This window comes from Trachinotus anak, unplaced genomic scaffold, assembly GCF_046630095.1.
Source record: "Trachinotus anak isolate AG129_WGS33_773 ecotype Australia unplaced genomic scaffold, CSIRO_AGI_Tana_v1 ptg000018l, whole genome shotgun sequence".
NCBI lineage: Eukaryota > Metazoa > Chordata > Actinopteri > Carangiformes > Carangidae > Trachinotus > Trachinotus anak.
In genome coordinates this window covers 19,664,935-19,684,305 of record NW_027273869.1, presented here as the reverse complement: position 1 = coordinate 19,684,305, position 19,371 = coordinate 19,664,935, and the positions used below count along the sequence as shown (strand labels likewise).

Here is a 19,371-nt window from a genome sequence, read left to right as displayed (position 1 = left end):
TGCTTCACCGGCCTCCAGCATCTCATCAGACTTCACATTTTATTTTCATAAAATGTGAAGTGCACAGACGGGAATAATAAATAATAAATAAGGAGTATGAAGGATGTGTGCGTAACGGGAGAGAAAGAGAGAGAGAGACTGGCGACCGGAGCAGAGAGTTAGCTTGTTAGTTAGCAGTTAGCTTGTAGCTGCGAACGTAGCAGTGTAACGTTTGTTCGCCTTTGGCTGTTTGTGTAAATAAAGGTTACGACTCAAGACCGAAGTTCCCGCCTCTCTGAGCTTCAGCTACGGTCCAGAGGAGGAACCAGGAGGATGAACAACACTGAGGCGGGAAAATACAGGATTCTACATGGTCACTGTGTCACTGTCAGTTCATGCTAAATATGCTGATTAACTTAGAAGAGATTTTAGACATTTTTCCTCTTTACTGCACATTTGATCAGTTTAGTGTCAGTTCAGAGGAATAATCAATAATAATTTTTAAGATTTGTTACTGTCATGAAAAGGTTTGTTTTAGTCTGGTCCATATATTTGTGGTTAGTTTAATACACAGCTGAATCGCAGAGTTAGGGTTAGGTTTCGTTGTGTTTGTTTTTTGGCTGCTTGTCTATCTACAAAAGTCACAGCACACCACCAAGTCAAGAACCACTTACTAGCTTTAACCACAAGTCTTCATCAGCAGTTTGCTCAGTTCTAGAGGTCGGCAGTATTTCCTTAGAATGATAGTGTGGTATTTTTGTTGTCAACAACGGAGAAATCTGTCTGTCTATGTGTTAGGATGAGTCTGTCCTTACTTTGACCTCATCTCAATCCTTTCATTCACAAATCTCATCAAAATGGAGAGTGTTGAATTGAATGACCTCCTATCAGACAAGAGAAGGACACACACTTGTATTGTCTGAGTCACACCACTCGTTCTTTCTAATCAATGAATATTCAATGACTCTCTCTCTCACACACATTGACCCTGTCTCAGCCTGGACAGCGGTGTTAATACCAAACCACTTATATCTCAGGCTGTTTGAGGAGGAAACACAGTGTGTCTCTGTGTTGTTTGTGTTGTTGTACTTTGTCAGCAGTGTAAAGTGAACATATGTGCGGATACAGATGACAAGCAGAGCTTAGCTGAAAGCTAAAGAACATTCTCTGTTTTCTCACACAGGAAAACATTCACACATCAGTGTTCAGGTTTTAACTGGTTTGTGTATCACGAGTCCTTCCTCCCTCAGCTTCAGTCGCTCTTCGTTTCAACAGACAGTGAGCAGACTCTCCGCTGTGGAGGTGCAGCTGCTGCAGAGCTCAGGTGGATTAAAAACCTGCAGACTCGTGGTCCTCTGCGGCTGTTTCTCTGCTGATGGAGGCGCCTCCTCTCCAGCACATAAACATGAACAACACCACCATCAGCAGAACGAGAGCCTAATCAAGACCAGTACATCAGCGCAGACACCGAGCGAGGGGGAAACTCCTCAATCGACCTCAAACCGTCAAGCTGTGTTCAGCACTGGGTCTCAAACTGGGGATTGGGACCCTACAGGGAGTCGTTACATAAATCTCAGTGGTCAGGGAGGATGAAGAGGACTAGAGAGGATCAAAAACACATTTCTACTACACCAAAACGTCCATTTTCTCCTGACTTCTCTGTAAATTGATTTTTTCTTGTAGCTCCACCACATATTGGGATCAAGGTCGCTTCTAGGCGATAGCTTAGCTCATTAGTGTGGTCCCTGTAAAGTGATGCCATCCTGTGTGTGTGTGTGTGTGTGTGTGTGGGCCTATAGGGGTCATCCTTAGTTTAGGTTTTTGTTATGTCGGATGGGTCAAAGGGCAGGGCGGTCAGCTGACCTGACCTGTGAGGTTTTAAAACAGGAAGTGAGAAAGAGGGAGGCGGAGGGAGCCCTGGGCCTTTCTTCTCCAGAGCTGTGCTCCGCTGAAGCGGTTTGCTTTGCCGGGAAATGAGGACAGAGCTGCGGAGGGAACTCATCCGGGGACGGGTCGGTGATCCTGGTGAGACCGCTGCCTCTGGGTCTGTGGGGATGTTTGTCTGTGGGAGGATGCAGCGACGGGTTTTGCCGGTTTTCTCCAACGTGATTTCTCTGTCGGATCATTGGGACACTCTGGGCTGGATTTATGTTTCCTTGTGTTTGAAGTGACTTTAATCCGGAGTCTTAGTGTGCGTCCCGCCGGAGGAGAGCCGGGCCAATTAAGAACGCTGATTATTCGAACCTGTTTGCGCATGCGTGTTTGTCTTCTGCCAAAACAGTGAAAGGCCTGAGACAAACCTGTGCAGCAGTGAATCAGCACAAGAGTTCCTACTGACAGTCAGTCTGTCTAAATTATTACATATATATTAAAGTCTCAGGAGTCTCAGTACATGATGGTCGTAGCAAGTGAACAAGAGGAAGTGTTTTTATTAGGGTTTGAGGTTTTGTTTGAGGTGTGTTGTTTAAAGAGGAGAGGAGGAACATACTCAGAGATATTTACAATCCTAACAGGACTTCCTCACGTCTCCTCTTTAAGCCTCCCCTGTGTCTTTTTGTCTTGATGGCCTTTTTAATGTCTGGCGGACTGTGTGTGTAAAAAGTAGGAAATGAAGAAATGTGAAATGTCAGCCTCTGTAATGCCGGAGGCTTTGAAAGGTCAGTTCTAAGATATTCTGCACCGCCACGAAGAGGTGCAGACGGGAATCACAATGAGTCTCCTGTTAAAAAAAAAACAACAACTTTCGTTATGACGAGTCCAGCTTCAGGTGGACGTCTGTAAATACAGGGACTGATTATTGGTCTGATTCAGGCATGATGGGAATTATTTTGACTTCCAAAGTAGACGAGTGATTGTTGAGTTTCTGTTGATATTTTCTGATTACTTCTCTAACTGAATATCTCTGGGTTTCAGACTGTTGCTTGGACAAAACGAGACATATGAAGGCACTAGTTTGGGCTGTAGAAAATAATAATGGACGTTTTTCATGTTTATTTTACATTTATCGAGAAAATGATAATTTATTAAATTGAAAATAAGTTTTATCCAACTTTTTCCTCTGACTTGTTACTCCTTACATTTAGCAGTCTCTGTGGTCTGCAGTTTGTGTTGGTAAACTTTGATGCTCTTTGCACCTTTCATGGAGTTTTTGGGCAACACATTGAAAACCATAGCTGTCACGTTGGAGCTTGTTTCCCATGACTGTACATGCTGGCTTCTCTTTGAGCTCACTGACAGGACCGCGGGACGCCGGAGGATTTCTAACTTTGCCTCTGTATGAATCTCTGCCAGGACAGAGTGGGGAGGATGAGCTGGATGTTGGGCCTGTGGGGAATCAGGCTCAGCTCGGCCTCTCTGACAGGGACTCCAGGCTTCGCTTTTAAGCCCCTGATAGCTGCTGTATCTGGGTTACCCAGTTCTGCTCTGGCCTCAGTGTGCCCTAAATCAATGTGGAAATAAGAAGTTTGAAAACTACATCCACAGATGCGGAATAGAAATGTAAAAAGAGGCTAGAGCTTTTCTTTTTTTTCTAGTTGGTGTCTAGCTGTCTGTTTGTGAGTCATGTAAATGGCAACAATAATATTAGATCATCATGATTGAATTTTACTGCAAATTGATAAATATTATTGTTAAGGGTTAGGGTTAGAATTTATATAAAATTATGTAAATGATAAATATAAAGTTAATGAGTAATAATAATGTTTGTTTGTTTTTTTTTCTTTAAAACTGTAAATAATAAAACTAACAGGAATTTTTAGTGATTTAAAGTTATTAATATGAAAGCAAATGAGAATTTAAAGTTATGTACAAGTTGTAATTACAGCCAATACCAAAAGATTTCAAAAGGTATGTAAAATTATATAAAAGCTTGTGAGAATATTTGTTGAGTTAATATTAAAAAACATAGATTACAAATAACAAATGCCTCAAAAGTTCATGAGACTATTTTGGGTTAATTAAAAGTGAACACAAAACGTGATGAGTACAAAAAAAGAAGTAAAGACATGTATTAATTGTAGTTATGTGTCAGTTATGAATATGAAACAGTATAAAATACAAGTTATATAAAAGTAATATAAAAGCTAAAGAAAATTTAAAAAAAAATAAGTTGTATAACAGTTTTAAGGGTAAAGTGTAATAACACTACTGACAATGTTAAAATGCGTTCAGTATGTAACTGATCATGAATGATGCTCCTTCAGTCAACTTTAATTTTCCATTCAAACAAAAAACCTGACTCACACACAAAAACATAGTTTGGCAGCTATTTTTAATCAGCACTTTATTTTCCAGTTGACAGTGAACTGACTGCATCGGGGCAGCAAGTTATAAAAACTGCTTTATACATTCTCTTAGGACTGGGTGATAGGGCTTAAATCAATATCATAACATAACAAATATATGCAAAATCATATATAAAACCTTAATAACAATAATATCTAATTTTGTTAGATTTAAAGCACAGTTTTCCTGGCATTGTAATCTGGATGTTAGATTTTTGTAATATTATAATAGTGCTACTAATAATAATACCAATATTGAATTATTGCCCAGCCTTATATTCTTTTCAGAAATTCAAAACCAATGATCATAAAAAACATATTGTATGAGCGGAAATCATTTAAAAACCTTAAAATTCTCCAACAGTCAAGTCAACACAAAGAGGGATTACCAAATTTTTAATACTGCTTGAATTTCAAATGTGAATTTTGAACACTTTTCAAACAAATTTTTTAAAAATCACACATTTCACAGATATTTTAACAACAAAGCAAATATTTTTATCCAAATTTACTCCAGTCAATAAGTGATGCAATTTAACAACAAGAAAACAGGGGGAGTCCCTGCATTATATTCAGACTTCCACTTTAATATTTCCATGTTAACTTCAGAAAATCTATGAACAACTTTACGAAAGAGTGTGATTATTGTAGTGTATGTTTAAAACTTTTCTTATTTGACGAAGTATTTAAAAGCAGTAGTTACAGTAAGTCTGAATACAGCAGGTTATAATTACTTGCAGCTACTGAAACGTTGGAATCATCTAAATATTACCCAGCATTAAAACAGTCAACATACAGTATGTATTCCTTATCATATAAAAGAGTATTACATCAATATTTACATACAGCAATATGTGTAACTTTTTAAATAAACAGCTTATATGGATGAGTGAGTGACAACATACAGTAAATAATAAAGGGTATAAAAAATAGATGGCTCTTTCCTTCCCTGTGATCAGCCAGTTTATGTTGAGGATAGCTAGTGAGCTACCGCTGCTAATGTCAGATTTAAACACAAATGTTTTTAATAATCACTTTAACACCAATGACCTGAGATTAACCTGCGTTTCCTTTTAACTAGGGATGGGTTCCAATAGCTGGCGCTGAAATATCAAGTTTTATCTTTTTATTACAGTGCCCATGTCTTCACTTCCCCCAAGGTTTGATAAAGGATTCAGATTCAACAAAATGCTACTGAACGCCGCCCCCACCTTCAACACGTCAGAAACACATTGACCACATTTATTAACACGATTCTAGTTTTTTAGGTGAATAAAATCCATCTCCAACATTTTTTTTTTTAATTCGAAAAGTTTTGAAAAGTCACCAACTGGTCAAAAAAATGACAAAACTTTAGGGTGTAGCTAATAAACAAGCCTCCCTGTAATCCTAGCAAACACAAAGTTCCTGTAATTGAACATGGGGGTCAGCAGTTGGCGTTTCGCTTCCATAAACTCTGATACACTGACAGAGGTCAAGAAGTTGATGTAAAGGCAGTGATACACAGTAAAAATGGACTTTAAGAACTGGAGAGAAAAATCAGTTTAACTGGTAAAATACTGACCTCATAACATATCAAATCATTTGTGTTGTTTTTTTTTTTACTTGCTTACTTTACACATTGCAGATTTTTCCCTGTTTTGTCCGGTGTGTAGCTCAAGTTCTCTGCTAACTCAGATCATGTTAGTTAATTTTCAGAGAGAGTTAACGGAGAAAAGTTTCCTCTCTGTTGATCAGATGGATGTCATCGTCTGTTCAGCGTCCAGTGTACATGAAATCTGAGGAGAGACAAAAACACAGATGAGTTTCTGGATTTGTTTCAGGCACGTCAAGTTCAAGGAAGCTGAAAAGCTGAGAATATATCCAACTGATTTTCCTTTCTGCTTCCAGCTTTTAAACATCAAGATTTGCTGCTTGTTTACTTTGCAGTTGTATGAAAAGTTTGGGCCACAATTACTGATTAATTTTGTTTTAATATTTTTCATGACATTTTAAGAAAATTACATTTTAAAGTGTCTTCCTGCTGCAGGAGTTGTATTTACTTCACAAATCAGCAAAATGTTTGCCCAGGTGTTTTTTAAGAACAACTGTAATAGTAAACTTAATATCTTAGGTTGAAAATTAATGGAAGCTTAATCTATGGAGATGATCTTTAATTACAGCCCTATAATGTTTGATAAAACTCAACATACAGTAGGTAGGTAGCCATGTTGTCACTCCTGATGTAAACTTGTTTTGTAGATACAAGACACAGCTGATGATTAAATCTCAATATATTTTTAGTACCAAGTGAAATGTGTTGTAACATATTGAAAAAGTATTGTTTTGGTGTTGCTGCACTAACAATTTTTTTTTCTTAAAAATCAGTTTATAAGAGGTTTAGGTTTAGGTCATGGTTCATGTTATAAGTGTAACGTTCAGGTGGATGAGCTGAGTCTCACCGCGGCAGTACTCAGGGTTGAAGTTTTCATAGATGGGGTAGAGAGGATTCTCCTGCTCGCTGCGATGTTTCTTGGCTCTCAGGACGTCCCGTACACACTGGTGCAGGAAGGCATACTGGCACTGCAACACACACACACACACACACACACACACACACACACACACACACACACACACACACACACACACACACACACACACACACACACGGGAATCAGTGTAATGAATGACTTGATGTGTATCATCACATTGCTGCAAACATCAGCCGAGTATAAACTGTCACTGTAGCTCTACTTTAGTTACTATCTACTGTTGTTTTAGTCCAGTATTTGTTTTGTCTCTGTCTGGTCCTTGATGTGCTGATGTTGCAGCTGTAGTTTCATCCAATATTCATTTGTGTTTAGCTCAACTTTCTCTGTTGTTTAAGCCTGTTTTTACTCTAATATGGTTGAATACTGGATGTCGTCTTAGCCCTATATTAACTGTTGTTTTTAACCCAGTTCTGTCCAATATTAACATTAGGTCCAGTATTTACAGGTGAAGTGGTTCTAGTTTCATCCAGTGTTGACTGGTCTTTCAGATCTAGTTCGGTCAGTTATTTGCTGGTGTATCAGCTGCAGTTGAGTCTGATATTTGCTTGTTTAAGCACCAGACGGGTCCAGTTTGTTAGCTCTGGTTTAACCCAGTATATATATTGTTGTCTGAGCTCTTGTTTTATGCATTATTCAGAAGAGACAGGGAGGAAGGGTCCTCCTCAAGGACTCTTTGTGTACCTCAGTCTGGACCATGTGCTGGCGGTGCAGGCGGAGGTCGAACACGCAGCCGTACAGGTCGATGGTTCCTTTAGAGTCCAGCTGCTGCAGAACCCGATCCAAGGCGATGAAGGTCCCTGTGCGTCCAACACCAGCACTAAACACACACAGAGTTAACTGTCCAACTGCACCTCTAAGAATGATTCATCTAAAACGAAAGTCTTTTCAAAACTACTTCAAAAATGAACTGGTTTATGTTTCCAGTAAAACTGGTTTATTGTAGTGAGATCGGCGCCTCCTGAAGTCCTGAGGAGCAGCTCCACCACGCTGCGACCCACCTGCAGTGAACGATGGTGGCTCCGGTGCTCGGTGAGCGGTCCACATAGTCTCGCACTGTCCTGACGAACTGGATCAGGGACTGGGTGCTCTCTGGGACTCCGTGATCAGGCCACACAGTGTAGTGGAAGTGACGCAGCACCCGAGGGTAACTGCGGCTGCTCTCCTGACAGGACACACAGGATGTATTGATTAGGAATTATTGCATATTAAAACTTCTAATAACTACTAAGACCTGGAGGTAGAGCGGGACGTGAAGAGTCGGTACCGAAGTGATCTTGAACTCCCTGATGGTCCACTCCGGCAGGACGGACTCTGACAGCATCTGAATGACCAGGTCACCGTAGTATATGGGCTCTCTGTCTGCAGGCCAGTACTGATCACACTTCACCTGGAAACACACGTTTATATATTTAAATACTTTTCAGGCTTGTATTTATTTTCTTATGTGATGTTCATTCAGCTTCTCCAATTTTTAACTTGTTAGAATCGACAGTGTAACATACAAGGAGACTGTAATTTGAAATTTTAACTTTCAAATTGTCAAGGTTTGACACAAATTTATGCTCATTTTCTGTTTCATTTAGAGCCGCAACTGTCAATTAATCCACCGTTTATTTGGTTCAAGCTTCTGGACAGACGATCATCACCGTCTTTAGGTTCCTTCACCAACAAGCGAATAAAAATAAAAGAACCAAAAATGAGAGTATCAATGACTCACCCGTCCTTTCTCCGTGCACTGTGTCACCATGACCACATTGTAGACGCCGTGCTCCCACACCATCCGCCAGAAATCATCCTTGGTGCCTGGCAGCGGGCCCTGGGTGGCGATGTACTCTCTGCGGTAGTTATTGCCCTGCACACACATACGAAGGAAAGAGGGATTAGTACTGTGTGTTAAACCGGGTATGTCTTCAGTATGTGCAGATGAGCGTACGTACAGGTATGTAGCTGGCGTTGATGTAGTCGGAGCAGGGGTCGTCCTCAAGGTACGACAGCTTCACTCTGGTAGAATCATCTGAAAGATGTAAAGAGAATTATCCATGTGGTTCTGTCTCTACAGTTTGTTGGTGTTTGTAGATAAAGGCCTGAAATTAATCCTGATAACCTGGAATTTTTTTTGCGCATAAAGTTTTTTCTAATGTAATAATTTATATCAAAGCTTAATTTGTTTTTAAAGCCACTGAAATGATTAAGGAGCCGTTTTATTTAAGCACTACATGAACCTTCATGGGTTAAAGCATCAGGATCAAAGTTCAACCACCTTCTTTAAAAGGACCACGAGGCCAAACTGATCACAGCTTTTCTGAGGCTTTTATTGTTGTAAGTGAGAATATTTGTTAAAATGTTAGATGTTTGTAAATGTGAAGAAGTTCAGCTGTGACTCAGACGTGGGAGAAACAATTCATTTTACTGTGTGTGTGTGTGTGTGTGTGTGTGTGTGTCTGACAGTTAATTATAGAGCTGCTGTTGTGAATGTATCACCTCCAGTCACAAATCATATTTCATATAGAAAATTAGCTACAGATGCACATGACTGAGGCTCAATTACTTTATTTGTGTATAAGTGTGACACTGATACACAACTCTAACAATAATACACACAATGATTAACAGCAAACACCTACATGTTTTCATAACTGTTGCTTTTTTTTTTTTACATTTTATAGACAAAAGACTGGTCAATCAAAAACGTCAGATGAATTGATAATGAGAATAATCTTTATTTGCAGCTCTAGCATCATTTCATGTTTGATATGTAAACATCTGCAAAGTGACAACGAACTCCACCAGATTAAAGCAGGAGAGATAAAAATATATATCAATATCAGTATCAAGTAGCTCAAACTTGTAACTTTAGTAAAGACGTTCCTCAAAATGCCTGCAAAACACTTCTCAACCTACTCTGTGATTTGGAGAAAACTCTTGTTGTATCAATTAATTTATTACTTTTTTTTCAGCACAAACATAGAAAGAGGTAAATAAAAGGTTTAGGGTGGAAAAACATTTAAACTTACATGGCAGGATGTTGTTGTATCGGTTCTTTCCTCGGTTTTCTGGCAGCCGGGCGACATCCATGGGCTGGTTGCGACCCACATCCTTCAGATCCTGAACAAACGCAAGATGGTTTGTTCACAAGCTCAATTATTTTCATGAAAAATTAGTCAATTTTCTCCAAAAAAATAATATGAAGCAACTCTAAAAGAAAGTGGGTCAGATTTCTAGACTGCAAAACCTCCACCAGCTGCAGGTTCACCAAATTAAATCAAGACTTTCTACGATATCCTGATAACGGTAACCTGAAAACCAAAACGAGAAGTTTGTGGACTTCTCATGTCGTCACTACTCCCAAACCCTGGGAGTAAAATCTATTGATTGCAGCACAAATTCCCTTAAGCTCCATGAGAAATATGACTTCCGTGCAAAATCTGGCCGTTATAAATACCGATGTGATCAGACCCACGGTGGAGTTTTCTCCCAGTTTTCTACTGATGTGAAAAATAATCTTAAACTGTTTGATTTACCTCAAACTCCTCAGACAGCATGTAGTTGGAGTCGGCCTGCAGCTTGGTCAGGTGGGACTCAAAGTGACAGGCATTGATGGGACTGGACAGACACAGACACATTTTCAACATATTATGATTATTATAATAATTATCCCCCCCCCCGTCACTTAAAGCTGGTGCAGAATGAAGAGACTCTTACCTGGTGACCCGACGATTACTGCAACAGGAAGAGACAACTAGTTATTATATTGTCATAACTGTAAGTTAGAAAGGTTAGTTGTTATTAAAGCATGGAGTAGTGGTGTTAACTAATATTCATAACCAGTTATTACAGTCTACTGTTTATATGATTGCTAATATTTATGAGGTAATTAATGATAATAACAGATATAATTAAAAAGGGTAGAGGGTAATATTAAAAACAAAAAAAATTACTAACTACATACTAATAATTAAGACTTATTACCCAATTATTACATGTAATGACTGGCTTAAAATATAAAAGTTCAACAAATATTCATAGTGTTATAATTACAAACAATAAATATTTTCAAATACAGACTTAAAATAAAAAATAAATAATCTCATTAGAAGAATGCCATGTTTCAATCTGCAGTCTGATATCAAACATTATATATATTTTATTTTTTTTAAATATGCAGCCATGTAATGTTTGGTCATTTTACAAGATGTTTTAGAGCAAATCAATGTCAATATTGTTGAGCACAAACCAAGTTTTAAATAACATCCCTGAAACCTTAAACTGCAGCTAAGATATGTCAGGATTTAATGAATTATTGCTTCAGTAAAAATAGCATAAACACTACTGCAACTTAGGTATGGAAGAGGAAGAAGGACAAAAAAGACGACTAATTCAAATTAAAATAAATATTTGAATGACAGTAGCAGTGCTACAGCTGAGAGCTACTGATGGGACCGTTCATGATACAACAGAACAGTAAAACAAGATCACATCACTTTCCCCAGTCGTATGGAACCGTATGAAAACTGATGCAGGGTTTTCTGATTCACATTTTAGTGTTATGCATTTTTTTAGCAATAATTAATACGATTTCCAGAACAGCAAATGATAGGAGCTTATTTTATCAGTGTGTAGTAGAGTCTGTTGTGCAATTATAACCTATTAGAGCCATTTATGAAGCACAGAAGTTTCTACTTTAACTGACTGTTAATGAGCTGCACACAAACACACACACACACACACACACACACAGACACACACACACACACACACACACACACACACTGAGTAACTAACAGATGCTGTGGACTGTGGAGGGTGAATGATGATGTCATCTGAGAGACTGAGCACTTTGCTGGAAACTAATAGCTCACAGTCACATATTGGATGTAGGAGGTATTGGAAACTAATCTCTCACACACTGAAGGAAAATATAGATCTCACACACACACACACACACACTCTTACCTCCTGACGCCCATATATATCCCTGAAGCTGGAACCTCTTTCCACATACTCATCCTCACCACTGGGTTCTCCTGCACAGCCCTGCACACACACACACACACACACACACACACACACACACACACACACACAAAGCTGTACATTAGAAAATATCTCAACAAAACACCTCAACACAATATTTACCTCGTTGTTTTTCTTCACATTTCCTGTGTTCACCACAGAATCAACTGCCTGTCTTTTTTTTTAATTTTTTTTTTTTAGAAAGAGGTCAATGAGTTGTAGCGCCCCTATGGCAGCAGGTGCACTAGACCTTGGTTGTCATGGTTACAATAATAAACAGGTACATGACTGTACCTAGAGTGGTGTACCTACCTTCGTCACCATGGTTACTATAATAACAGTCATGTCTTGGTTAGGTTTAGTAAAGATGGTGATTTGGGTTAAAATAAGTTCTTCCTCAACATCTTTGTTTGATCTTTGTTGTCATGGTTACAGTAATAACAGTGAACGGTCATGGATAATAGAAACAACATAAACTGCTCCTGTCACATGGGAATCGAACACCGCTCTCCTGGGTCATATTCATCCATCCACCCCAACCTCCTCCTGACGTGGACTCGTCGCTCTATAAACTACGTCACCGCACTTTTCCCTTTGCTCCTGTCATCATCACTACGACCACTAGATGTTGCCTAGCAACAGAACCTAACTCTGGGTCACAGTAACCTGCTGACAGATGACCTCTGACCTCGGTTGTTACAGGACAGACTCTTTACATTTCAACTTCAGATGTCTTCACAGTCTTTTCTGTTTGCAATAACATGTCAACGAGGACTCACAAGTGCAAATACATGTGTTTGTTTTTTGGTTTTTTTGTGTACTCACACTTTGCGGAGCCGCTGTCTGTAAACCAGCAGAGAGACGACGGCCACCATCATCCCGATCAGAAACATCCCAGCACTCAGACCCTCCACAACGCCGCCGAGAGGCTCTGACACAGAATAACACACATCAGAAGTTAGGTAGAGGCATCAGGTGGTGTGTGTGTGTGTGTGTGTGTGTGTGTGTGTGTGGTACTCACCTGCGTGTGTCCTGAGCGGTGCAGACAGGTAAGTGTCAGAGAAGAGCGGCTGTGGAAACTCACTGTGGTTTTCATCAAACAGTCTGGTGAAAGCTCGAACACTCAGCCTACACACACACACACACACACACACACACACACACACACACACACACACACACACACACACACACACACACACACCTGGTCACCTGCAGTAATTACAGCTGAAGGGTGAGCTGCCTTGCTCACAGGCTCTGAGCAGGATGTGTGTGTGTGTGTTTGTGTACCTGTAGGATGTTTTGGGTTTCAGCGGTCCGTCACAGAAGCCGCCGTAGCTGTCGCTCAGGTAGAGGTCGTCGTCATGGTAATGGTCACAGGTGCTGCCCAGTCGGTCCCCTCCTGCCCCCAAGTTCACCTCCACCACCTGAAAAATTATTGATTGATCAGTTTGACTCGCACAATAAATACAAACATGAAGAGATGATGTTGTTTTTTCTCCTCAGTCTTCATTTCTTATTTTACATTAATTCTGTTTCCTGCGTCCTCGGAGCAGCCGCTGTGTTACCTGTCCGGCTGAGGTGTCTGTGTCCTGTGGGCAGCGGCTGGGGAAGTAGGCCGTCTGATAGGCTCTGACGGAGGAGTTGTTGATGTAGTCGCGGTAGGAGGGCAGAGGGTGGCGCTGCTCCGGCTGCAGGGGCTCATTGGCTGTTTGAAGAGAGCAGGAAATCAATTAACATGCAATATTTTTCTGCCGATTGGCTATTTATATATTTTTATATTTATTTTTTTCTTCTTGCACTTTCAGCCACTGAACACAGAGGCTCTAAATGCCAGATTTCTTCCTAAACCCAATGATGATAAATATAAGGTGCGTTGAAAGGACAAAAACCTATATGAAGTAAAACTAAATGTTTTTAAAAATAAAAACATAAAAAAAAATCTGGCTACTTTTGTGATGGTTGGGCAGGTTTGTGGCTGTGATTCAGCTGATTGGTCAAATCTGTCAACACTGTGGGGCTCTGAGAATCACTGCTGCTTGTGTTCGCACCATCAGACTCGGCCACGATCACAGCGAAGTATCGCACGGCTCCATTGGCGTCGCTGAACCAGGAGCAGTTGAAGCGAAACAAGATGGAGGACGACGTGACCTTCGATGACCTCTCACTGACACGTACACTGGTGGGCGGGACCGGAGGACCTGGGAGGAAACAGATTGGTTAAACACATTGTCTAAATGAAACATCACATATTTGTTGTTCTACTGTTTCTCAAATTATATGTTTATTGATCCTAATGTTTCTCTTTTTTTAATAATAAAAAAAATACTCAAAGTTACAAATGATAAAAAAAAATAAATACTAAAATTTTAATAAACTAAATTATAACAATCTCTTAATTTTAATTTAGTAAATCTTACAACTTTATAACTTTTGTATTCTTACATTATGATCTAAATCATAATTATTAGGTATTTTATTTTTAGTTTTTCTTTTCTTCATCTCATGGCAGAAATGCATTCATGTGTAAATATTATGTTGTTTTTTGTTTTGGTTTTTTGTCTTGGGGAAAATCTGGCTCTGTCCAGATTTTTGTCACCAATAAAAAATAAAAACATTCTTGGGGATTTTCCAGAGTCATTGCTTTTTTTTTGCTTCTTTTTCTGTTTCCAGTCCAGTTGTGTCAGGATGATTTATAATGTAACACAGGCAGAGAGGGGGAGGGGGGAGGAGAGATGGATGTGAACTGAGAGGAACAAAGAGAAGAAAGAAGAAGGCTGAAAAAGAGAAAAGTTTTCAGACGCTGTATTTTGGGTCACTGACTTTTTTGAAAAAGGGCAAAGAGGAAAAATAAGCAAGTGACATTTTAAGACGAAGAGACGCTGAATGTGTTCGTGTTGCGTTATTTCACAGATCTGTTGGAGTCAGACACAGCTGCTGTTATTTTCCTGTAGGGAGCTGAAGTGAACCAGAACTTAGAGAAAATATTTAAAACCCCACTGACATCTGTAACAACTCTAATAACTAAAGCTTTGTCAACAGTACGTTGTGTAGCTCACTTTAGATGAGGACGGTTGTTTTTTGTAAATTATCTAATGTTGTTTATTCCAGGTCTGCGGTTAGTTCATGTCTTGTGCTGTAGTTCTTTTATAAGAGCCATAGTTTTCCTGTGCTCACAAAGTAATCATTGTTTCAACTTTGACCTCAGTTCTTCATAACTTTAGTCCTTAATAAAATGTAAACAGGTGAGTTCTGTAAAATTCAGCCGCACAGTCGTCATGAAGGAGGAAATTATCTCTGGAGACCAGAACAGTCAGTCCCCATAGAACCGAATCTATGGGGACTGACTCACTGCTGGAGCCAGACTCTAGTGGTCATTAGAGGAACTGCAGCGTCTTCACTGTTGATACTTCAGGTTTCATGTTGATGCTTGGATGCAACCGATCTTAATAAAGGGCCAGTGTGAAACCAGCTCAAACCCACGACGGCTTTAAGATTTCACACAAACTTGGAGATGATTTTGTGAATAAATCTTCTCCGGCTGTTCTGTTCCCTCCGTCGCTCCCAGGTGACCAGACCTATTTAAACAAGTTTTATTTAAACACCAGACTCCACTACTGCACCTGAGGGGAGCGCGTGTGTGTGTGTGTGTGTGTGTGTGTGTGTGTGTGTGTGTGTGTACATATATAAACTCACGGTCTATCATGGTGACTGTGGTGTGTGTTGCTGGTGGACTCATCTGTCCAGCCGAGGACACCCTGACGGTCACAGAGTACTTCCTGTACGCCTCCAGGTGGTCCAGCCTTACAGCGGTGACGCCCCCATCCAGCCTCAGCGCCGAGGTCAGCTCCCCGTTGTCATGGCGACGACACTCGACCTCATAGGAGTCGAAGTCGGAGAGGGGAGGCGACCAGGAGCAGGAGAGGGAGGAGGAAGAGAGGGGGAAGCAGTGGATGGACTTCAGAGGGGACGGGCCTGTAAGAGGAGAGGAGATGAGGAGACAAGAGGAGGTGGAAAGGAGACAAGGAAAGGAGAGACAAGAAATGTTCAGTGAGTTCAATGAGCTTTCAGTTTGTAAGTTTTTTTATTTCCTGCTCCACTGACATTAAACCTTATTACTTCTTTATTCATTTTTTGCTGGTTGCTGAGTCATGTATTTTACTTCCAGACGAAGGTCAACACATTCAGCATCAATTCAAACTAATGAACACACAGAGCTGAGTGATGAGTCTGCTTTCTTTTTAAGGTAACGTCGCCGTTATTTGTTCTGATGGGACGATAAAAACGTCTCCTTTAGTGAAGACAAATGTGCGAGAGAGAAAACAAAGAAGGTGAAGAAGAACACATTCTTCATCTTCTGTCTCGCAGCAGACGGAAGATAAAACCTCATCTCAGGATAAAAACAGATGTCGACTGTAACTTTACAGTGAACTCTGGGTTTTCAGAACGTTTTATGGCATTCTGTGGACAAAACAATGAGAAAATTAAAGGTCCCATGTTGTATAAAGGTAGATGTCCATGTGTTTGTGATTATAAAGCAGGTCTAGGTTCTATATTAATACTGTGAAAGTATCAAAGCCTCAGTCCACAGAGAAATGCACACAGCCTGTATTCAGACACTGAGCCTTAAAACCAGCCGTCAGGACTGCTGGAACTTTGTGATGTCACAACAAAGCATTAACCACCCTCATTGGTTTGTTGAGGTAAAGTTGGCACAAGTTTGTTCTGCTCAGTTTAAACGTTGGATTACTGCACTGTGTAAAAGCTAATTTTAGCCATTTTGGAGGTTCTGTATCAGTTTGGCAGCCAAAGGATACCTGGGTGCACTGGTCACGAACTGACCTGTAAAACCTCTGCACTTTTATATATGCACCTAAAGGTGGATATATGTGGATGGCCTTAACCATGGTTCTATGATGTTGACATGTGAAGTTATTGAGTTGTTAAATATGAGGTAAAATCAAGAGGAAAAACAGCTACTGCACAAATCAAAGCTGTTTTTTTTGTCCATATAAGAGACACAAAGTTGGCTTTATTTTTGTATTTCCTGTGTGTACAAACCCACAACAACTTTCAGTGTATTCACCAAACTGTGGCTGCAGTTCTTTCCCCTTTGAGTCTGTGTCAAGTAAATACTGCATCAACTCTTTGGCCGACCTCAGCTAAAAGAAACGACAGACTGGGTCAGCATATACATATTTATAAGTGTGTGTGTGTGTGTGTGTGTGTGTGTGTGTGTGTGTCACAGCCCTTGATTTGTTATTCCTTTTGCCGATCACTTTTGATCCCTGCAGCCAAACAAACAGAATGTGATTAAAAATGGATTCAGTGCCAGAGACACAGTCTGGTCACTGTGCTCTCTCTTTTTTATTCAAACCCTTTGTTGTTTCGCCATCTTGTGGTTAAAATGGATATTACATCTCTAGACCAGATCATATGTCAAATTAAAATATTAGAAGTTTGACTCAGCAGCTTGAAGTGATCCTTGTCTGCCCTGTTGAACCACATCCTTTTTAATTACATGTAATTAAAATATAAATATACCTCATATACTCAAATTAAAGATGATTAATTGACTTTAAAATCCTGGAATTTATAAAACTGAATTTAAGATAATTTAACACCTACTTGTCCTGACGCTTCTCTGGATTGGCTGGCTCCTTACAGTGGGCCTGCCTCTGGTCCCGTCCCCGCTAACAGTTGTCAGGGTGAAGTTATACTGTCGCCCTGGAAACATCCCACCAACGATGCATCCAGTCAGGTGAGTGTGTGTGACTGACAGGTGATCTGGAGGAGTCCACTGAAGGCTGAAGTTATTGTAGTCCCCGGAGGTGGGACCAGACCATGACAGCTCTATCGTCTCATTGGTCAGGCCTTGTTTGACGGACAGGTGGGTGGGAGGCTCTGGAGCTGGAAGGAGAAAAAACAAAAATATGTATTAATAAATATTAACACTAGTATTAAGTATCAATAATTACAACAAAAGTCATTATTTAAGCTCCTGTGTGTTTTTCTTGACGTACAGGTGCGTCCGAGAGCTGAGATTGTATTGGTCAGCTCCCCGCTGTGTGTGATGACCTCAGCACGGTACAGCCTACCAGGGATCAGCCCCTGGAACATTTGACTCTTGTGTTCCGCCCCCAGTGTCTGAGCTCCCAGAGTGGCTCCAGAGATGTCGTACAATACCACCTGAAATCACAGGGGAACAACAAAATATAAAAGATTGAGACATTAGCCGCTGCGATAATGTTTTGGTTGTTTGGTTTTCAAAATACAAAGATCACCAGTTAAAAAAATGTCACTTACAGCTGAAGACTTGAAAACTTAGCAGCCAATCTACGCATTTTTTAGATGCTCAACTTAAATTTAGCATGCTAACTTGCCAAACATGGTAAATAGGCTGAAATAGCAACAAGTAGCTCTGTTTTTGGTCTCTACCGACTCCAGAGAGAAATGTTGATCCTGTGGATATTACTCCTGATTCCTGTGACCTACTTTTAATTGTCTCCAGATCATTTCTTATTTCTGCTACTGTCGTGATTTTGATGAACACACATCAATGGTGGAGTTGTTTATTCACTCTAAAAAAATACACATCGCATGAACACAATTATCACAGTAAGGTGAGTAAAAACACGTCTTGATATGTAGACGACAGCTTCATATTTTGGGAGAATAATGAAGCATATGGTCTTATTTCCACTCTATACGGGAAAACTCAAACCACACAATACATTTAGGAAGGACGTCCACACCCGAGTGTACTGAGGGAAAATAACACTTGAACATCCCGGCACTAAGTCTTGGCACAAGCTGCAGATCAGAGCTGTGAGCCAACAAAATGATTTCAATGTTACACTGTGTGAGTGTAATGCTGCCGTGAGAACGTCCTGAAGAAGTACATTTTGGGGGCAAGTGTTGCCTGAAACAACCTGATCATAAAGTCAAACCATTTTCCTGAGTCATTTTCTAAGACATTTGAAAATTTTGATTAAATAAATCCCAGCTGATCAAGAACACATTGAAACTCTGCCCGTTTACCTGATAGCTGCTCAAGCGTCCCTCCCCGTGCTGCCAGCTGACCGTCAGTCTGTCCGTCCGTCCTGAACTCTGAACCAGAAGAGACGAAACTGGAGACGGGACTGCGGGACAGAAGAAAGAAAAGATGATAATGATAATAAAAGATGAAGATGATCCCCAAGATGGTAAAGACAAAGAGGAAAACAAAGACATGAAGAAATGAGACACCACCTCTACTTATTATGTCAATAATATTATTAATAATAAGATAATAATGTATTGACTGACCGGTTCTGGCGAGAACAGACGAGTCGCTGCTCATGCCTCTGCTCCAGCTCACCACCTGCAGCCTGTACAAACTTCCTGCTCGGAGGCCGGAGAAAACACAGCTGTCTGCGGTCGGACCAACCTTCTGCAGGTCCACTAGGTCACCTACAGCCTGAACGCACATTACACCAAGTCAAACCACAGCTGTAGTTAACCTGTTGGGTTCTGATTGGTCCCAAATTCATTCAGCAGCACACAGCCAGAGTCATGAAGAA

The 19,371-nt window shown here is 40.3% G+C and overlaps 1 protein-coding gene across 1 annotated transcript in view; it reads right to left on the bottom strand.

Moving 5' to 3' along the window:
- Positions 1-4,232: 4,232 nt before the first annotated feature.
- The window catches only part of LOC139635128 (receptor-type tyrosine-protein phosphatase beta-like), a 31,977-nt gene continuing 16,838 nt past the window's right edge, over positions 4,233-19,371 (bottom strand). The window contains exons 20-40 of the mRNA XM_071502143.1: positions 19,118-19,268; positions 18,851-18,951; positions 17,833-17,998; positions 17,438-17,719; positions 15,506-15,784; positions 13,861-14,010; positions 13,378-13,517; positions 13,100-13,236; positions 12,831-12,937; positions 12,635-12,740; positions 11,750-11,830; positions 10,499-10,516; positions 10,318-10,399; positions 9,811-9,901; positions 8,734-8,810; positions 8,514-8,648; positions 8,061-8,183; positions 7,795-7,958; positions 7,478-7,613; positions 6,704-6,824; positions 4,233-6,040 (exon numbers count right to left, since the gene is read on the bottom strand). Of these exons, the coding sequence (XP_071358244.1) occupies positions 6,018-6,040; positions 6,704-6,824; positions 7,478-7,613; positions 7,795-7,958; positions 8,061-8,183; positions 8,514-8,648; positions 8,734-8,810; positions 9,811-9,901; positions 10,318-10,399; positions 10,499-10,516; positions 11,750-11,830; positions 12,635-12,740; positions 12,831-12,937; positions 13,100-13,236; positions 13,378-13,517; positions 13,861-14,010; positions 15,506-15,784; positions 17,438-17,719; positions 17,833-17,998; positions 18,851-18,951; positions 19,118-19,268 (2,670 nt within the window). The 3' untranslated portion in view covers positions 4,233-6,017. The remainder of the gene's footprint in view (positions 6,041-6,703; positions 6,825-7,477; positions 7,614-7,794; positions 7,959-8,060; positions 8,184-8,513; positions 8,649-8,733; positions 8,811-9,810; positions 9,902-10,317; positions 10,400-10,498; positions 10,517-11,749; positions 11,831-12,634; positions 12,741-12,830; positions 12,938-13,099; positions 13,237-13,377; positions 13,518-13,860; positions 14,011-15,505; positions 15,785-17,437; positions 17,720-17,832; positions 17,999-18,850; positions 18,952-19,117; positions 19,269-19,371) is intronic.